Here is an 18,326-nt window from a genome sequence, read left to right on the forward strand (position 1 = left end):
TTACATCCGTTCCGTTCCAACTGTACCATGAGAAATTTAATATAACTACGCCTGTCTTCAACACACAGGAACACGATCAATTCACTTCAGCTTTCCTCATCTAATCACGTTTGGATTTCCTCCCGAGAACAACCATGTCGCAATTCAAAGTCGCAATCTACATTTACAACAATGCCGACGTCCTAGATTTCTCGGGACCGGCTGAGATTTATTGCCATTACCATGATATGGATAGAAGCAAGCCCGCTCCCTTCGTGGTGACTTCTTTCGCCCACACAAGCCCCATCACGTCTGCTTCTAGCGCCATGGTTTACATGCCCAACGCTACTTTCGCGGAAACCTCCACTCGTATCGAAGACTATGACATTCTTGTCATTCCAGGTGCTCACGATGATACCATCAAAAGTTTCATCAATAGCCAAGAAGGGAAAGATCTGGATGAACTGATCCGAAAGTTTGTGACTCTGAAGCCAAGAGAAGAAACAGGAAAGAGATTTCTGCAATCAGTGTGCACTGGAGGTCTCATCCTCGCAGCTTCCGGGGTGCTTACTGGTCGCACCATCACGACACACCACACATGTCTCGACTGGCAAGAGAAGCTTGCCGATGAGGCAGCAGGCGGGGATTCTAAAGTCACGGTCGTCAGGCAACGATGGTCGGATGCTGGGACTACAGATGCTGGTGTACGCATCATAACAGCAGGAGGAGTCACCTCGGGTATTGATACCTCTCTATGGATTGTGGGACAGTGTTATGGACAAAAGGCTGCTGAGACGGTTTCGGAGATTTCTGAGTTTGACCTGAGGACAGAAGCATGGGGAATAGCAACATGATCGACAGTATCGGGGCAAACCATACGACAGGTTGCGTGTGATTGGAATCGTGTTTATGGGAAGAAAGACCTGGCATGCTCATAGAAATAGACAATAATGGGGTATATTGGATATTGATAGCAAAATATACATTTCAGAGTTCGATTGGTGGATGCAAACTTTGTGAGTGCATCTACGTCTTTGACGAAAGCTATGATAAGGCGAAGTATGTTAAATTACAGCCATGATAAGAGTGTCGCAATAGCCACCCTCATTCGCCGATCTGTTCAACTTGGCGAAGACGGCGAAAAAGGCCATGTTGCCCCATTCTCATACGTATACGGACTTGGCCTCAACTCATGTCTAGCTATGTCATCGAGATCCTGGCTATCCGTCTCTGTGGTCTTCTTGTTCGTAGCGGGAATTAGCTCAGCAGAGGGATCAATGCCTTTGAACCCCTTCGTAAATGCAGCAGCCTTTTTCTTCATCACCGCGTCGTTCTTGATCTGCTCGTCACGCTTCACGGCCGCGATAAGTCTGGCCTCTGTTCCGTTGCCCCTTTTAGAACGGAGTATCTCGTCCTTTGGACTTCGCTCTTTGAAAACGAGCATCGGACTTCGTCGCTCGAGTGCTGCAGCCTGTTTTCGGAACAAAGCAAGTTGGCGGTGAGGAGTAGTCTTTTTGCCAACGACAGATGAGTTGTGACGATCGCGCCACGTCCCAGTCGGCGGCAGAGCTCCCTCATCCTTGATAGCGTCCCAAGTATCGAAGTACAAATCCTCCTCATGGTCTTCCTGGTAGTTTTTGTCCCAACAATAGTCTGGTTCAGCACGCTTTTCGGCGAGCGCTCGTCGAGCGTGAGGCTGACGATGCGCAGGAATCTCGTTGATCTCCTGCTGTTTACGCTCCTCTTCTTTTGGTTGATCAATGTGCCTTTGGCGCCAGTTTTCGAATCGTTCGTACGCCGCATGGTAATTGCTGTCAAGTGTCTGTCGCTCCAGCTCGTCGAGTTGTACGGAAGCAAATCTGAACGCTGTCCCGCAGGCTGCAGCCCATTCCAGAACTGGAACAGGTTCGTTGCCTTTAATTTCATTCCACCATGCGCTATTGGCGTTGAAGATGCCAGTGGGAAGCTCGCCGTCCCAGTCATCGTCCAGATCGTACCTATTGGGGTCAAGGTGAGATAAGCAATATTCATACGCATGCTGGATTTCGCAGAAACGGTGGGTAGCATCTTTTTTGTGTTCTGGATCAAACTTGTCTGGATGATGGATCAGAGCAAGGACCTTGTACCTTTTCTCAATTGCAGCCTCTGTTGCTCGCTGTCGGTGCGAGGCCGAGAGTTTCGAAAAAGCACGGGTTTGACATGTTTATGGCTCTGCTTAGATCGGTGGTTATGGTTCGGTAGATTTACGGGTGAATTCCGAGGTCTAGAACTTCCCGGGTGTCGAAGAAGTTGTGGTTGTCTCTTTGGGGCGAGTAAGTCAGAAGTTTTGTCTCCATCAGGCAAGTACCTGTATGTATATAATACGTTTGTGCTTCTATTCCACCGGAGGTCTGACCAGGCTTGCTACTTGGGCGAGGTATTGTGAAATTCTTACAGAGCTCCAGGGTCGAGGAGCAACCACAATGTAAGCCTACTGATAACATATGCGCCAATATTGGAGCACAGTGCAACCGCGCTAGTAACTGAGTCGTACTGATCTTCATGGTGAACAGTTCAAGGCATTGTATTAACAAGGCCTTACAGTAGAAAGTGAGGTGCTCTATGCTGGGCTGTTGTGGATTTGCTTGTCTGATGTGAGCAGTATTACGCCACAATGTTGACTCCAAATTTCCTATCGATGTCAGAGTCGGTAGATACCGAACCAGGCGCGTTTTCCAACTTACCAGCGACCTCACTTCGTGTGTTTAGAATGCATGAGAAAGGCGGTTATGTATGTGACATCATAAGTGTTGCGAGATTCCCCTCCATCCGGTGTAGAACCAGAAGTCTAGACTTGCATACTCCAGAAGCTTGCAATAGTGCTTCAAGAGGGCCCTGACCCCTGGGTGTGTTCTTGACTTGAGCGCGTCGATAAATTCTAGTGTGATGCTGATCGGCCATATCATTGTCGCCCGCAAAGCTGGATGAGTGGAGGAATTCATCGCATATTGAAGACCATTCCGAAGTATCTCAGCTGCTCTGGCAACAGCAAGATCTTCTGGTGATGGTTCCGCGGTAGTGGGACTACTCATCGCTTGAATTTCCACGAGAAAAGCAGACAACAGGGACGGCGGCTTGGGCGTATCTTCGACAGGCAGGACAATGGCTGCGAAGGGGCCCTTTTTCAACATGTCGGTGACATTGTTTAGTACATATTCCATTCCGCGTACTAATTGGAAGGTTTCAACCAGAACGTCCAAGTTGTACGCTCGTGCGTCGGCAAATGCATTGATGACAGTCATTGAAGCTGCGGCGAAAATGGCATGACAGTTTAGATTTCCGATGTTTGCAACAGCGTGGTTAAGGCCTGTCAATGCTGCACTTTGATGTGCAGAGGCAGCAATGCGAAAGTGTGCCGCCCTAGAAGGATTGATGTACGCAAGATGATTCGCAGAAAAGGCCAGTATGCTGTGCAAAAGAAAAGGATACTTGAATGCTTCTTGTGGTACAGCGAAGCCCCAGATCTGTTTGACGTGTTCAGTGCCAGGCAAAGTTTGGTACGCATGCGCAGTGTAATGGTGCGTCAACTCCAGATCTTGCATCCATTCTGCCGTGGATATACTCCCGGGCACTGAGAATACACATTCTTCTTGCACTGCACCGGAGCCTGGTGGACTTGTAGCACTTCCATTTGGGGATGTCGACGCGTTGGTTCGAGGCGGATCATCGGCTACATGCGCTTGAGTGTTACGTGGAGAAGTGGTGTCTGAACGACTTGGACTTTGGCTTGCACTTGCTAGAAGACTGCACTCGACTCGATATCTAGTACACGCGCCGCATGGCTTATTCTCATCACACTATATCTGTGTCAGTCTGCGATGACGTGGCAAAGGTCAAGGGAAGCTACCTTCACGCGTCTCGCCTTACACTGTGTGCATCCCGAGCGACTCTTCTTCGAGCCGAGTCTAGGCATTTACGCGAGCTGAAGTGGACGTATCTGTGAGTGGATGGATGAATGGATGCGGATTGGCTGGCTGCGCGTAATGAGGATCGGAACATGCGGCTCGGGAACGAGTGCGAGTGGGGATGTTTGAGTGTTGATTACATAATCGAGACGGCTAAAGACGCGTGGTTAGCTCAGCGAGCCGTGTCTCTGTGCCTTAACTCCTGTCTTAGGCTTAGGATGCACCCGCGAGGAAGCTTGTTATTATCCTCGATCAATTCATTTTACCCCCCATGCTATATACAGATCACAAAGAATACCTATTCAGGTGGGTCCCTGCACTAGCACAGCTACACTTAAGTTTCATTGTCGGCTGGGTCCGCTTACAGTCATTGATTTCGATACCATGAAAGCTGACCTAGCTACTGGGCGAATAAACACAATGTTTCGCATCTTGGGTTAGCAATGATGGTAACCTCGAGTTGAGCTCACGAAGTTGACGACATCACTACTGAATGAGCGAATTGGCACATGGATACCCAATAAGCAAAACTTTCAAGAGCAGACAAATCAGCAGTCGTGCTCTAGCCTGGTGTGTGAACGTGATTGTTCCACAAAAGGTAATACGGAAAGTTCCCAGTCACACTCTGGCCTCAATTCACTGCCTTTTGCTCATATGAAGTTATACCCAAGTTCGGTAAACCCGATCTCCCACTCATTTAAGAAACAATGCATGTTGCCCGCCCGCTTCTTGGACCTCAACCTCAACCCCCTCACTGTCGCAGGAGATAGACAAACCATGGGCCTCTTTTCACGCCACAGGTCGCAAAGTTCCACTAAGCGTTCGACTGGACCGAGTGTTCCGCTTTCAGGGAGAACTGCGATGACTACATTACCATTCCGCTTCAACCCATTCAGAAGCCTACAGGTAAATTCGACCCCCAAGAATGATCCCGCGGTCGGCTTTCCAAAAAATCACAAGTTCGACCGACGCCTCCAAAAAGGCTCAGAAGGGTATGTTGAACAGTGGACTCACACGTCGTCGAGGACCATAATTGCGGTAAAGGTCATCCGATGTAATAATTCTTATCCCAACGAGGTCCAAATCCGTCAGCACTTACCATTTCACAAATCCATCGTGGGCTACCTCGGATACTGCACGAGACAGCCACGTGCGGACGATGCATCGATATTACTTGAGTACTGCCCACAAGGCGATCTTTTCACAGTGCGATCGCTTGCCACCGAAAATGGTCGCCTGGTTTTTTCGGAAGCGTTCATGTGGTCATTGTACAGCCAGTTGACGAGCGCTATCGCGTTTCTTCATGAAGGAACTGATGATCAGCATCAGAGAGGTCGTGATAAGTGGAGGCCAATCGTGCATCGAGACGTCAAGTTAGAGAATGTACTCGTAAAGACCTTGGGCTCCAAGGATGACTGGTCAAGTATTGAAGTGAAGCTAGGTAAAAGCTTCCATATACGATCTTCAAGTGAAGACATGCGCTGACTTTGGTACATCGATGTTCTAGGCGACTTCGGGATGGCCGGTTACTACGACCCAAAAGATCCTAATCCCCGAAGGCATATCGGCACAACTCAATACTGGCCGCCGGAGGTAACTTGGGAGAACAAGCGACTGAGCCCAGCAAGCGACGTGTGGGGTGTCGCAACCATTATCCACGAATTCGCTCATAACTTTGGACCGCTCGTCGATCCTGGAATCATTGAGAAGAAATGGTTTCTGCAAAATGAAAAGGCACCGTATTTGGATTCCTGGCCGAAGAATCTCAAGAAGAACTACTGGTCCAGCAAAACGCCGCGCAGACCGATACCGATCAACATCGATCCCAGCGCTCCAATCCCAATTTTGGCCGACGAACAATTTGGATGCGACAATCGGGCGCTGGAGATTCGTCAGTGTAGACCCAGTCCGAAATACTCCGATGCCTTGAGTGACTGCATGATGGCAGGGCTAGCGATGTCTCCAGAAGAACGACCAGAGTCTGGGCAGCTATTGCGGAAGATCGAGGGAGCACATGCAGACGTTCTTTTTCAAGATCTGTGCTTGGCACACAAGCGTGAAGTAATCATTCGCCAAGATGAGGATATCAGGGACAACGAGACAGAGAGCGACTTCTGATGGAACATTGAGTGAAAGGCGAGACTGTCAACATGCTCTCTTGAATCTTTGGTCCATTTCTGCAGCGATAGGATAGAGTTAGAAGAACGGGGAGCGGGCAATGAGGGCTCAGAAACGTGATTGTTGCGGAAGTATGGCAATCTACATGATTGCGATCATCGTGGAGGCACCTTGCAAGATGACTGTACTTACAAAGAGATTTGGCTGTTGCACATTTAGTGCTTACGTCTTGTGAGTCCCTGAGTGCGATTTGTTTGGTATGTACGTGTCGAAAAGTGCTATAGCACCGAGCCAAACTACCCCCATTCTGCCATCATGCGCCACTTCAGGAAAGGAGGCGCCACCTCTGCTTCTAGACGTAATATTTCCCGCAAGGTTGATGCTGGAAGAACAAGGTTTTGGCACACGGCTCCTTTATCAGAGGCGGCGTGCGATCTGTAGATGCGATAATTGCCTCACAATCTGATAGGAAAGAGGGTTGCGTGGCGGGAGCGTGCGGATAGGCTGATCGGCGGCTCTTCGCTTCTGTGGTGCGGCTTCATCTCCGCTGCGCACCGAAACAAGCGTTCTTCATCGAACATACCGCCACGTTGATGGCTGATACGCCATCTCAACCATGCTTGTCGTTTCTTTCACATGTCGGACGTGCGACGAGGTCGCGATGACAAGGTGTCGTTTCATGTTCGAAAAAGCATCATCGTGGTTGCTAGAAGGCGTCGAGGTGTACCGAGTTTCCATCTAACTACAGTCAGCCACGTTCTTTGTTGAGGGTGCCATAGAAGGTTATCGACGGCACTAGCAGCTTCCGTTTTAGACCAAACTTTAGCAACTACCGTAGCAATGACAGTGTCGTTACGCGTACCTGCGCGTGGCTAAAGATCGGCCGATGTGCATGCCAATGTCCTTGCAATCGGCCTTTTATACATGGAGTGGGTGTCTAACATAGATCGAAAATTCGCAACATGAGAGTGACCGGTATGCATCGTCTGTCGAGATGAGTAAGTTTTGCTGTCGTAAGAGCAGGTCGTATGTGACGCGTAGCCGCACCTAGACCAGCCACACAGGATATCAAAAGCAACGGACTTGTGGCCTATGCTGTCAGCCAGATCTTCTGCAAACGACGGCTTAACTAGTCTACCCTACACCCCATGGATCGGTCATGCACCCTTCAGCTGGGCAACAGGGTTTGAGGTCAGAGACGCGCGCTGCTCTAATCCTCGGCGCATCGACATGATTCATTGAAGAATTGCATCTCTCCCTATACAAACGTTATTGTTCTGCTGCCGTTCCATCCCTCTAACCTCTCCTTCTTCAATAGCCTTGGTCGCTATCACTGTCGCTTCAGCAACAAACCCTCGCGAAAAGATGCTCGCCGCGCAACGTTCCTACGTCGTGGCCATTGCCATATTCCTGGTAGTGGTGACACTGTCGTTCTATGTGTTCCGCGACGAAAGCACACTGGTGGTTCAAAGACTCACAAAGCCGCCACATGAGTAAGTCAACCTAGGATCCTTGTACGGTACCTGTTCACCAACACCCAGTGTAGACCATCGTCGAAACCGACCCTTCGAGACACGGTCCACACATTATTTGCCCCGATGAAACACGATCCGAGTGCATCCGCATACATCGATCCGTCAGGCACATACTACGCAGCTGGAAATGAGACAGTCTGGACAAAACCTCTCGGCAACAAAATCTTGATTGTGGATATCGACACGCGTGTGCCGACTGGTGAGAATGAAATCCTCAATCCAGAGCGCCTAGACTGGGAGAGTCTCAAGACGGCAGGGGGTGGTTTGGTGTCCAACGCCATCATAAATCACTACCTGTATGCCATGGTCCATGGATATGACTACAAGTTCTACCAGGCGCGCGACATGAAGGATCACCACAACACCTGGATCTTACCTCATGTTCTCCGCGAACTGATACCCGATTATCAATTCGTCATTGTAATGGATGCCGACGCTACAATTCCACATTTCGACGTTCCGTTCGAATGGATGTTCAACCGCTGGGGTATCAAAAAGCACACGTCGATGGCTCTTCCATGGGATACCGAGGAAATTCGCAGCGAAGGCTCCATCAGCCAAGATAGCAAGGGGTTGCTTGTTCTCAATACCGGCCTGGTTATCGCGCAGAATTCTTCCGAGACGCTGGATTTGCTCGAGGCGTGGCGGGACTGCACGACCGAGACACGCTACAAAGGCTGCGCTAGATGGAAGTACGAATGGAGTCACGAACAGCGCGCGTTCTCAGAATACATTCGTTACGATTTCAACAATACGCCTGAAACAATCGTTAGCATACCCTGCGACGATGCAGTAGGATGGCCAAACTTCCGCGAGGATATGCTACATCAACCCGGTAACCGCAATCAAGATATCTCTGATTGCAACGGAAATTTCGTTAGGCACTACACCACGGGGAAGAATCGAGTCAAGGATGGAAGTGCAGCCAGTGTGATGCAAATATTGAGCGAAGCGCTTCAGAGGAGCATTTTAGCAGACCAGCAAGAATTATGGTATAAAGAACCAAAGAAGATCATCGAAGAGCCAGTGCAGGAAGATCAACCAACAGAGGTGCGGGTAGATGAGGAGAGTAAACCAGATGCCGATGTGGTTTTGATAGAAAGAGAAGCATGATGAGACAGGTTCCATCGATGGCATTCGAATTGCATTGGGTCGGCGTTTTAGATACCACTAGATTGAGTTCATAATGGAAATTTGCAAACTAGAGCGACCTGAGCGATGTTAGTACTGATGATACCTTGAGACAGCTATGGTCGCGCGATTTTCGTGTTCCATCAGTGCTCTCTTTCACTCGCGCATCGAATCTCCAACCTGCCTCAACCCAGCGCACCCGGGCTAGCAAATGCAAACCACGCGGCTTACCAAGAAAGAGGAGTAGCGAGGATTCTCGGTTCAAGTATAGTTTGGAATCATCATTTGGTAGGGATGGATAGGAAGGCAAAGTAGACGTTACGTACCTTAGTCCCGCGCACGGTTTGCTTTACGCGTGCCTGGGAACATCACTGTAGGCGTGTCATATGGTAAGATCCCTGATGAGATGATTGGTAAGATGCTTGGTGAGCTTGACGCGTCGTTGGTATTACTGGCAGAAGACTGAAGGCGGGCGAAAGATGGAACAATGCTTAGCCGAGTGCTTATGTGAGCTAGCGTACTGTGTCCCCTTGAGGCCCCACTTGTGCTAATATATTGTTTTCGTGCCATTGCGCACCGAATGTTTACATCTCCACAGCCGTTTGGATCAAATCATACGCTTTTACGTCTTGACAAACCTAGCCTATCTGTTTACAGAATCTCCTCAGGAAGGACAACAACCCAGTTCTTGTCTGCCGTAACCTCCCTACCATTGGCAATCTGCGCCAGAGTGTTGTTCCTAATCTCCTCTTGTAATTGCTCCAGGTACGAGTCGCGACGGTTGATCCACAGGTGCACGCCTCCCTTCGCTACATCTACGCCGTGGAATTGCATGTACGAATCGCTACCAGGAGTGTCACCGCCAACCAAGACAGGACGTTTCCATTGATCGATGTAAGTAAGGATAGCAGCCCATTTACCGGCGAACCATGTCGCAGGGGTCCAGAGGTACGGAGTTACGACTAGGTCGAGATTGGCGGTCTCGTTGTACGTGCCTTCTGTGATCTGCTTACGTGCGGTTGTGAGCGCACCGGAGGTAGCGTTCTTCAGAACGGTGGTGACGCCGATGACGTTTTGTGGTGGGACGTTGTATCCGTACTTGGGGTCGCTGGCGACCATGCGTACAAGCTCCTCGTGGGCGGCGCTCATGACATAGACGGCGATGCCGTTGTCCATGAGAGCGTTGTAAAGTTCGGCCTGGCCTCGGAAAACCTTTGGCGGGTTGACGCTGCTGGATGTCACCTCATCGCCGTCCCAGTATTTTGTCGGAATCGTTGAGTTGTACGCCATAAGCTCGTCGACATAGATCTTGAGTTCGCGGAGCGTGAAGCCGGACCAGACCTGCGCTGCCCAGGGATAGCACAGGAAATCATCAATCTCACATAGACGGTTGTAATAGCTGTACAACGACTCGGTGAAGTTGGCCGTATCCTTGAAGTCGATCAACTTGAGGCTGGGATCCAGGTTGTCGCGCGTTAGGATCCCACGGTTCTCAAGGAAGGGAATGAGCGATTCCTCGAGATCGTAGCGGTAACTGGTGTTGTCCATGTCGAAGACGGCATAGTTGCTCTGGTTTGCGTTCTTTGTGATCATGTTGGACAGAGCTGTCGCAGCTTCTTCAGGCCAGTGCTTGAATTGGATCTTTCGAGGAGCGCCATACTGCGGTGTAGCTGAGCTCAGCGAAGTCGCGAATGCGAGCCATGTGGCTGTCTTGAAGGGGGCTGTCGACCACATTTTCTTTCGATCACTAGCTCTTGAGCACTCGAATAGGATTGACTAGGACAAGAAGCGAACGAGCGAGGATACAGAACCAAATCTTTGGGGATGCTGGGATCCCACAAGAAATAGTTCGGGGCAAAGCTGCGTGAACCCTGACGCGTGAATACCGCCGACGTGAACGCCCGAGATAACGGTCCCACACTTACGATTCAAGGTCGGGCCTACCTTGAAGAAAAACATGAGTTCAATGGCTGCGCTATCGTCAATTGAGTACTTTGCGCGTTGCCTGAACCAGTAATTGTTCGCGTGCGCACATGTACGGTGACGTACATGGTGCTTCTATAACAGATTAATTATACGGCTTCCCGTGCCGCGCCTTTTTCGTTGAAGTTAGTCATAAATGCATCAAATCCTGTCCTTCTGGTTCCCAATCCAAACATGATATTGTCATACTGTGCAAGTGTTCATTGCATGCTTTGAATAGTCTAGTTATTTGGTATCGCATTATTAAGCTTCTGAATGTCACCATGATGTGTCCTCCAGCCATCGCAGCACCTCGTATCCTTCTCCGTTTAACCGAGAAGTGCAGCAGCCTTGTAAATCTGGTATGCAGCTAGCCCGAAACCAGTCGCCCAGAAGCTGCTCCTGATGAAGGCCTTCGAGTGGTCGGCAATTTGTACATACGAAACAGCGTATGCCGCCCTGACTACAAACCAAGCCGACACGAACATTGTCAAGCCTGTTGCGTCGCCTGAGACGACCTCTCGTCCCATTCCTGTTGCGGTGGTGCGCTCGGCGATGATGCTGGCGATGACGGCGACGGCGAACATGGGCAGTTGCTCCATGTTGTTGGACTGGGCGTTTTCGGCGCGTTGGTACTTCTGGAAGCTGCACGTGTGTTAGTGCCGTCCTAGGAAGAGGCCTCGAGGTGACGAGCCCAGAGAAGTCTTACACATCATCCGGGACCTTGCCCTTTACGGCATCTGGTGACAATGAAGCCTTGGGGTTCGCATTGTTGACTTTGTAGCCGTTGGCGGAGAGGATGCTACCAGCGTACATGTGCGGGACGAGAGAGAAGACATAGTAGGCCGGGATGGCGAGCAGCGGGTAGTTGAGCGAGTTGGAAGACATTTTTTCGTCTTGGATGTGGCTGCCTTAGTAAATCGTTGAATTGGTTGTGTGAATGCGAAAACGTAGTTGTTAATAAAGCGGATATTGGCGTAGGCGCGGTGTATATGGCTGTGGATCAAACGTTGACGTAGCCATGAAATACGTCCATCGTCAAGCAGCCATGACGCGCATGTTCACGCTAAGCATTGACAGAAAATGCTCAAACGTCTCAAGTAGTCCGACGCACCTGTAGAATCCATCTGAGTTGCGATTGTTCCAGGTCGTGTTGTATGTGAGTATTGAGCAAGGAGGAGGATTGGCGCGCCTTTCGCTCGGTCCTCTCGAGGTCGATAAGCTTCCTCAGCCGCACGACCCTGTCTCGGCGCGCTTCTGCCACCTTGTACACCAGCAGAACAGCCAACCTCTTACAACAGTCAGCACACATTCACTTTTGGACTGAAAACCGAGACATCTCTTCGTTATGGACTATCGCTTGCGGATATCAGCGCAATGCAGCTGGTGAATTGTCGTCATCACGCGCTCCTCGCGACACTCATGACATCCTCCTCCAAATGCAGCCCCCTAAAGTGCGTCAACACATCCGGCAACTTCTTCCGGCTCCCATCAACCACAGCATCTCTCCTCTCCCTAGCCGCAACGCCAATCATAAAACCCTCCTCAAAAGCCTGAATCTCTACCCTTGTATCCTCCAACCTCCTAGACTCTCCTTTCTTCAGCCCCTTTACACCCGCAGGTCCCTTTCCCTCTCCCTTCATCGAGAACCAAACCTCCGCGTCGCTGTACCTCTCGCCCCAGGTCCCATGTGTACTACACCGCGCCGGAGTTCCCGGCCTCGGCGCACGGACATGTTTGAACTCCAACTGTGGAATCCACTGAGCGAGCAAAGCCTCGCCATCCAGCTTGATGTACGCCTCTTTGAAGCACCAAAACGTGTAGAACCGTCTTAGTTTCGCATCGATGAGTAGATCCGAATCAAGCTCCCTCTGCTCTCCGTTCGGCAGCGTAACACTCAGATGCTCGTTTCGGCGACAACAGCGATCGTGTCGTCCGAGGATCTCATGTGTGACCATGGTGCCATCGAGAAGAGGAAACGGATCAACGTTGTACTTGATATCGAAACACTCTTCTGTGCTGAAGATCTCAGCGTACATGTCTACCCAACCGTCGAAGCCTTCTTCGTCGACAACGCGGTAATCGTTCCGCTCGTTTACGCAGACAATGTCTACACCGACTTCGGCATCGAGTTCCTGGGTCGCGCAGCCTACGAGGGCGACGAGACCGGCTTGGTGACTGATGTTGAATTCTACGGGCGCAGGACCATGTTGGGGCGGTATTAGTAGGGCAATTGGCTTTCCATGTTTGGGATCGCGTTTGCGACCGAAGAGGATGTCTTTCCAAGGGATACTCAGAGTTTTGTGGACGAAGAGACGTTTCAAGAGGGCAGATCCGAGGCTCATTCGCGCATCCGCTATGTGGTATTTGCGTTTGATGAGGTCTTGTTCTTCCTGGCTAACGAGCGAGAGTGCTTCTCGGGCCTGACGTTCATCAGTTGATTGACACAATGTGGTCGAATGGACATACGGATTCCGAATCTGTAATCTTCTCTCCAGGCCATATCGATCGTGTATCCAGCAGCCAGCACGTGAGACCGTGTCCTGCTGTTCCTTCATCTTGTTTGTCGATCATGGCGCCTCCACCTGAACCCTTTAGACTGTAACTGAGCTGCGCCGTCGGCTAAAGTAGTCTGATGCGTAAGACTAGACTACCCCACGGACTGTGGCCTTATATCCACCGCGGAACCCTTTGTTTGTGGTTTCCCTTGGCGTTATGTGTGACAAGCGGATATCCACACGTCATTGCCGTTCACGGCATCAGTGGGGAACCCGAGATGTCGATGATGAAGAGCAGATCGAAAGGTGGCAAGTTACCACTTGTAGTGGGGGATGGAGCTTATCGATAAAGATTTAGCATTTGCCGTCGCTTTCCGCGATATGACTGTACATTTTCTTGACACTTCAATTCCTTATTTCCTTTACTGTAACGGAGTTTCTTGGTGTGTTTTCGGGATTCATAATGACGGTCAAAGAGGGTAACACGGAAATAACGGTCGGCGTTCTCGCTCTCCAGGGCGCGTTCAGCGAACACATCCAGCTCCTTCGTGCGGCATCGTCGAAGATCCCCTCGTCACCTACCTTCCACTTTATCGAGGTCCGGACACCGGCTCAACTCGCGCAATGCGACGGCTTGATCATACCTGGTGGCGAAAGCACAACCATGTCCCTTGTCGCCGCACGTAGCGCCCTTCTCGAACCCCTCCGCGACTTTGTCAAAGTCCAACGCAAGCCAACGTGGGGTACATGCGCCGGCCTCATCCTGCTCGCAGAGAGTGCGAATAGAACGAAGAAAGGAGGCCAGGACTTGATTGGAGGTCTGGATGTAAGAGTGAACAGAAATCATTTCGGGCGACAACAGGAGAGCTTCCAGGCAAACCTACAACTACCTTTCTTGGAGACAAGCAAGAACGACCCATACCGATGCGTCTTCATCCGCGCGCCAGTCGTAGAGAAGATACTTCTCAGCAAGAAGGCGGTAGGCATACAAGAAGGGGAGAGTGAGAGGGACGACACAATTGTTGCGCCGAGTAAGACACCGGCGGACGACTTGGCGAGGAAGGAACTGGGTCGCGAGGTTGAGGTCATGGCCACGCTGTCGACCAATGTCGAGCCGTTGCAGGCGAACCAGGAACACAACCACGCAGGTGCGGAGGACATAATCGCGGTACGACAGGGCAACGTGTTTGGCTGCAGTTTCCACCCAGAGCTGACCGACGACCCCCGGATACATGTCTGGTGGTTGGGCGAGGTTATGAAAGCGGCGGAGAGGCGACAGCAGTTTGAACTTGCGGATCGGACGAGATGATGCTAGATTTCACTCCAACCAGGGCGCATGTCCAGACACGAATTCTTGTAAAACATAGGACGGGGTGTTTAGAAGACGCAAGTAAGTCTTGGGAAGGTATCTAAGCTGGTATCTCTCCTCCCGGTAAGCATTTGCTTATGACTAAAGAAATAATGAGCAATGCCGAATAATAGACGCCAGACGCCTCCTGTGCAGTATTTGAGAGCTGATAAAGACTGCTTCCCCATTTACCGGACAATGACATCCATCATCTCTCCGGCTCAGTAGTGGGCCAGCAGCGCTCGGACTGTTGGATCTCGACTGCGAGCCTACTGCGCTTCGTGATATTCGTCCACAGCCCTGCCATAGCCGCCCCGACCGGGGTCGTACTCGGCTCTGTACTCGTCGCGCACCTGACCACCGCTCTTTCCTCGTCCGTACTGCCTGCCCTCGGCGAAACCCTCGTCCAAATCCGTCCTGATGACACGTTCGTCAAGCTTGGTGCCGCCAATGTACTTCATGCAATCCAGCGCATCCTGATGTGTGTAGTACTCGACGAAGCAGAAACCGCAGGGTGTCTTCTGGAAGCGGTCGAGGCCCATGACCAAGCGCTTGATCTCGCCGCATTTGCTGAATAGCTCGTGGATCTGTTCTTCGGTGGTGTAGAAGGAGAGGTTGCCGACGTAGAGGGTAGTTGCGTCCTTGAGCTTGTCTTCGGGCGACGGTGAGCGGCCGCGGTCTTCGTCACGTGTGTTGCGATCGCGTCTGCGCTTCTAGGAGAAAGTCAGCATCCAGGTGCTTGTCTAGTGTGTGGTAGTCTGCTGTACCTTTGCCGTCGCATATGAACTCGGCTTGTCGAGGCGGTCAATGGTACTCCGAAGCGCCGGCATGGTGGCGTGTTATGTATGCAAGTTTCGGATGAATGTGTGTGTAGCGACCGTGTCCTTGGGCGGTTAGAAGATATCGAGTGTGGTTGTGGAGTGAGTGTAAAGGTTCGGAAGTGGAAAGTTGAGCTCGGAGCTCCCCAGACGCGTCGGTCTTGGCACAGCATCGCGCGGCTGGAACTTTTGTTTGTCCAGACACTCTGAGCTCTACAAACCACGCCGCCATTCCCTACCCACATTCTGACTCTCTCAATCTTGCCCGGGGCTGCTCTCCACGATGCCAAAAGTACTGGGCTACACGCCCGACTGGCTCAGTCGGCCCAACCCAGGCTACCATCTGTTTGCGCCGAAGCAGACCAATGGAAATGGAGTCGCTGCACGGAAACAGGAACCGGGACCACGGAAGACGATTGCGACCAGGCGCTCCGAAATATTCGTCGCCGTCGGGAACGAAATACGATGGGCCGACTTGGTCAACCTCAAGGAAGAACAACAACCCGCCTACCGAACGCTACGAGTCTCGATCCCTCTGCCAATCACGCGTCTTGTCATTTCGCCCGACGAAGACTACCTCGCAGTCTCCACCTCGCATACCGTACACGTGATACACCTTCCCGACTCGTCGTTGCTCGCACCCGGCGAGGACGACGGCCCTTTGAAGCCAAAGACGTTCCAGCTGGGGCCCACGGTACATGTGCTGGAAGAGTCGCCCGTCGCAACAACACTTTGGCATCCTCTGGGCTACCACGGGCGCTGCCTGCTCACCATCACAAAGGCGGGCGTGGTTCGGCTATGGGAGATCAACCGCGCCGACAGATCCACCTTCAGTGAGCCGTCGCTCTCCATCGATCTGCCCAAACTCGCAAATGCTACAAGCGATCAGGACGACCTGAGCGCCTCCAAGTTTGGAGCTTCCAAGGGTTTCTCTCCCGACTCGGTCGAGCTGGAAGTTGCATCTGCATGCTTTGGTGACTTTCCAGACCAAGAAGGTGTCCATGGCTGGGCGCCCATGACGTTGTGGATTGCGACGGTACTCGGAGATGTATATGCCCTTTGCCCTTTGCTACCGAGCAAGTGGCAGCTGATCGAGTCGCCCGGCAGCCACACGTTTCTCCAGACCCTGGCCTCGTCCATCAACATCACCTACGCTGAGCTCTCCGAAGATGACATGTCACCCAAGGATGAACTCAAGACATCGGAGAAGCAGGTCTCATGGCTATCCGACATCTTGTACGAAGAGCCTCTCGTTGAGGAACGCGCGCAGGGTGACACAGTTCAGGTCTTCGCTCGCCCTCAAAGCGCGCCTGCGGTGCCGTTGCTACAGGGGCCTTTCACTATTTCGCCTGAAGTAGACGACTTCGAGCTCAGTGACATGATCGTCTTCTCCCTCAAGACCCTTTCGGAAAGCGAAGAGGACGAGGCTGCAGAAGGTCTTCCTACTGCTGTCGTCTGCTTGCTCACAGACACGAGCAAGGTACATGTCTGCCTAGACCTTGAGGGCATCGTCGGGCGATGGCTACCATCTCCGGAAGATGAAATTGATGCTATAGTAACCACCGATCACGAGCTGATCATCGCCGAAACTATCACACTGGTGGAAGGCGACGAGCCATCATTCAACCAAAGCATCACGCCGGATGTGCATACCGACTTCTCATTCTTCGTTTCCCATGCCAGTGGAGTTTTCTATGTTTCCATGGAGCCTTGGATCAGGAAGCTCGAGACGGAACTTTCCCAGCCACAGACTCAGGGCTCGCCTTTCCGTATCAAGCGCATACTGGAATCGGCGAATACCTCTGTGGATCAATACCTGCAGCGACGTGTATCCGGTGACGTGGCGGAACAGGAGGTCACCGCAGCTGCTGTCATCGAAGATGGAAACGTCGGCTACCTTCTTCTTACCACTGTAGACGGCGAGCCTCAAGCTGCCCTGCTTGATGCACCTGAAGACGGGCTTCCCACCCAGGAAGAGCTCGCTGAATATATGGCAATCACTGGCCCTACCAAGGAAGTGCGTCAGGCGTGGCAGCCACCCAAGGAACTCTACGAGCCGTTTGATCTCTACGGATCTATCAACATTCCTGCGCGACACAGAGGCGCTCTCAAAGATGAAATTAGGTTGTCTCCTGCGAACTTGGGACTCCTCATGGATGTCCATCGCGTCCTCTCTGCACAGACGTCTAAACTCCAACTCGCCGTATCCGATCTGTTTAACCGCGCGACACGACTACAAGAAGAGTTCAGGGATCAAATATATAGGACGTCCGAGATCGCAACGAACATCGACAGCGTCACTGGTAATGACCAGGCCGGCTCGGAGAACGGATCAACATATGGTAGCACCAACATCGACGACCGCATGGAGAAGGCCATAGCGCGACAAGATCGCATCAATGCTCGCTACGAAGCCCTCCGACGGAAGATGGTCAGCATCGGCTCCAGTGAGCTCAGTGAAAAAGAGAGCAACTGGATTGAAGAGTTACAGACCATGGACAGCGCCATCGACCCCTCAAGCGAGACGTTGACTGGCAACGTTGATGGCAGCGAACAACCTGCCTGGCAACGTCTCGAAAGAATCAAGGAGGTACACAAGGAGCAAGCCCAACAGATTGAAGCAGCCATGCAGAATGCCAAACAAAGGAGCGAAAGCGAGCAGGCAAGAGGCACTAGTGTCAAGATACCAAGCCATTCGAGGAAGGCGGAACACGAACAGGTACAGGAGCTGATACATCGGAATGATTTCCTCGTAGAGGCTGCTGTGGATAGGCTGAGGAGTTTGGGAATCAATGTACCCGTCGAAGGTGGGAACTAGGTGTGTTGGAAGTTTTACGTTTACACGTCCTTTGTGGGAAGCTTAAGTTTTTGAGTATGGTCGCTTGATGAAGAGATTGTAGAATGACTATCCTGCAGTTTTGGTATGACTATCAACGTAGCGATGTTCTGCTCACCGACTTGCATATTGTGGAATTTACGAGCCTGGGTCATGT

The 18,326-nt window shown here is 51.5% G+C and overlaps 8 protein-coding genes across 8 annotated transcripts; 3 read left to right on the forward strand and 5 right to left on the reverse strand.

Annotated features, from left to right (window-relative positions):
- Positions 1 to 1,099: 1,099 nt before the first annotated feature.
- Positions 1,100 to 2,315, reverse strand: ACET3X_003235 (uncharacterized protein; the record flags this gene model as incomplete). The annotated part of the gene is made up of 2 exons (XM_069448488.1): positions 1,100 to 1,976; positions 2,227 to 2,315. 2 exons carry the CDS (start codon positions 2,313 to 2,315, stop codon positions 1,100 to 1,102), a joined length of 966 nt encoding a protein of 321 aa, XP_069309782.1.
- Positions 2,316 to 7,406: 5,091 nt separating this feature from the next.
- Positions 7,407 to 8,689, forward strand: ACET3X_003236 (uncharacterized protein; the record flags this gene model as incomplete). The annotated part of the gene is made up of 2 exons (XM_069448489.1): positions 7,407 to 7,534; positions 7,588 to 8,689. The coding sequence occupies 2 exons, from the start codon at positions 7,407 to 7,409 to the stop codon at positions 8,687 to 8,689; spliced, it is 1,230 nt and encodes a 409-aa protein (XP_069309783.1).
- Positions 8,690 to 9,204: 515 nt separating this feature from the next.
- On the reverse strand, positions 9,205 to 10,551 carry ACET3X_003237 (uncharacterized protein). The gene has a single exon (XM_069448490.1). It carries the CDS (start codon positions 10,439 to 10,441, stop codon positions 9,359 to 9,361), a length of 1,083 nt encoding a protein of 360 aa, XP_069309784.1. The 5' UTR covers positions 10,442 to 10,551; the 3' UTR covers positions 9,205 to 9,358.
- Positions 10,552 to 10,880: 329 nt separating this feature from the next.
- ACET3X_003238 (uncharacterized protein) lies at positions 10,881 to 11,841 on the reverse strand. Its single transcript, XM_069448491.1, has 2 exons — positions 11,379 to 11,841; positions 10,881 to 11,314 (listed from the first exon to the last, which is right to left on the reverse strand). The coding sequence occupies exons 1-2, from the start codon at positions 11,555 to 11,557 to the stop codon at positions 10,999 to 11,001; spliced, it is 495 nt and encodes a 164-aa protein (XP_069309785.1). The 5' UTR covers positions 11,558 to 11,841; the 3' UTR covers positions 10,881 to 10,998.
- Positions 11,842 to 11,994: 153 nt separating this feature from the next.
- On the reverse strand, positions 11,995 to 13,445 carry ACET3X_003239 (uncharacterized protein). The gene is made up of 2 exons (XM_069448492.1): positions 13,139 to 13,445; positions 11,995 to 13,092 (listed from the first exon to the last, which is right to left on the reverse strand). Exons 1-2 carry the CDS (start codon positions 13,241 to 13,243, stop codon positions 12,070 to 12,072), a joined length of 1,128 nt encoding a protein of 375 aa, XP_069309786.1. The 5' UTR covers positions 13,244 to 13,445; the 3' UTR covers positions 11,995 to 12,069.
- A 185-nt stretch (positions 13,446 to 13,630) lies between these two features.
- ACET3X_003240 (uncharacterized protein) lies at positions 13,631 to 14,476 on the forward strand (the record flags this gene model as incomplete). The annotated part of the gene is made up of 1 exon (XM_069448493.1): positions 13,631 to 14,476. One exon carries the CDS (start codon positions 13,631 to 13,633, stop codon positions 14,474 to 14,476), a length of 846 nt encoding a protein of 281 aa, XP_069309787.1.
- Positions 14,477 to 14,784: 308 nt separating this feature from the next.
- ACET3X_003241 (uncharacterized protein) lies at positions 14,785 to 15,345 on the reverse strand (the record flags this gene model as incomplete). Its single annotated transcript, XM_069448495.1, has 2 exons — positions 14,785 to 15,228; positions 15,283 to 15,345. 2 exons carry the CDS (start codon positions 15,343 to 15,345, stop codon positions 14,785 to 14,787), a joined length of 507 nt encoding a protein of 168 aa, XP_069309788.1.
- Positions 15,346 to 15,573: 228 nt separating this feature from the next.
- On the forward strand, positions 15,574 to 18,239 carry ACET3X_003242 (uncharacterized protein). Its single transcript, XM_069448496.1, has one exon. The coding sequence runs from the start codon at positions 15,617 to 15,619 to the stop codon at positions 18,149 to 18,151; it is 2,535 nt and encodes an 844-aa protein (XP_069309789.1). The 5' UTR covers positions 15,574 to 15,616; the 3' UTR covers positions 18,152 to 18,239.
- Positions 18,240 to 18,326: the final 87 nt, after the last annotated feature.

Source organism: Alternaria dauci, chromosome 2 (assembly GCF_042100115.1).
Source record: "Alternaria dauci strain A2016 chromosome 2, whole genome shotgun sequence".
Lineage (NCBI taxonomy): Eukaryota > Fungi > Ascomycota > Dothideomycetes > Pleosporales > Pleosporaceae > Alternaria > Alternaria dauci.

Bases quoted from the DNA above. Each gene is read 5' to 3' on its own strand.
- ACET3X_003238 (XM_069448491.1), bottom strand. From the start codon at position 11,557: ATGTCTTCCAACTCGCTCAACTACCCGCTGCTCGCCATCCCGGCCTAC. The intron at 11,315-11,378 runs GTAAGACTTCTC...ACACACGTGCAG, and splicing joins GGCAAGGTCCCGGATGATGT to CTTCCAGAAGTACCAACGCG.
- ACET3X_003239 (XM_069448492.1), bottom strand. From the start codon at position 13,243: ATGATCGACAAACAAGATGAAGGAACAGCAGGACACGGTCTCACGTGC. The intron at 13,093-13,138 runs GTATGTCCATTC...GATGAACGTCAG, and splicing joins AGATTACAGATTCGGAATCC to GCCCGAGAAGCACTCTCGCT.
- ACET3X_003242 (XM_069448496.1), top strand. From the start codon at position 15,617: ATGCCAAAAGTACTGGGCTACACGCCCGACTGGCTCAGTCGGCCCAAC.
- ACET3X_003237 (XM_069448490.1), bottom strand. From the start codon at position 10,441: ATGTGGTCGACAGCCCCCTTCAAGACAGCCACATGGCTCGCATTCGCG.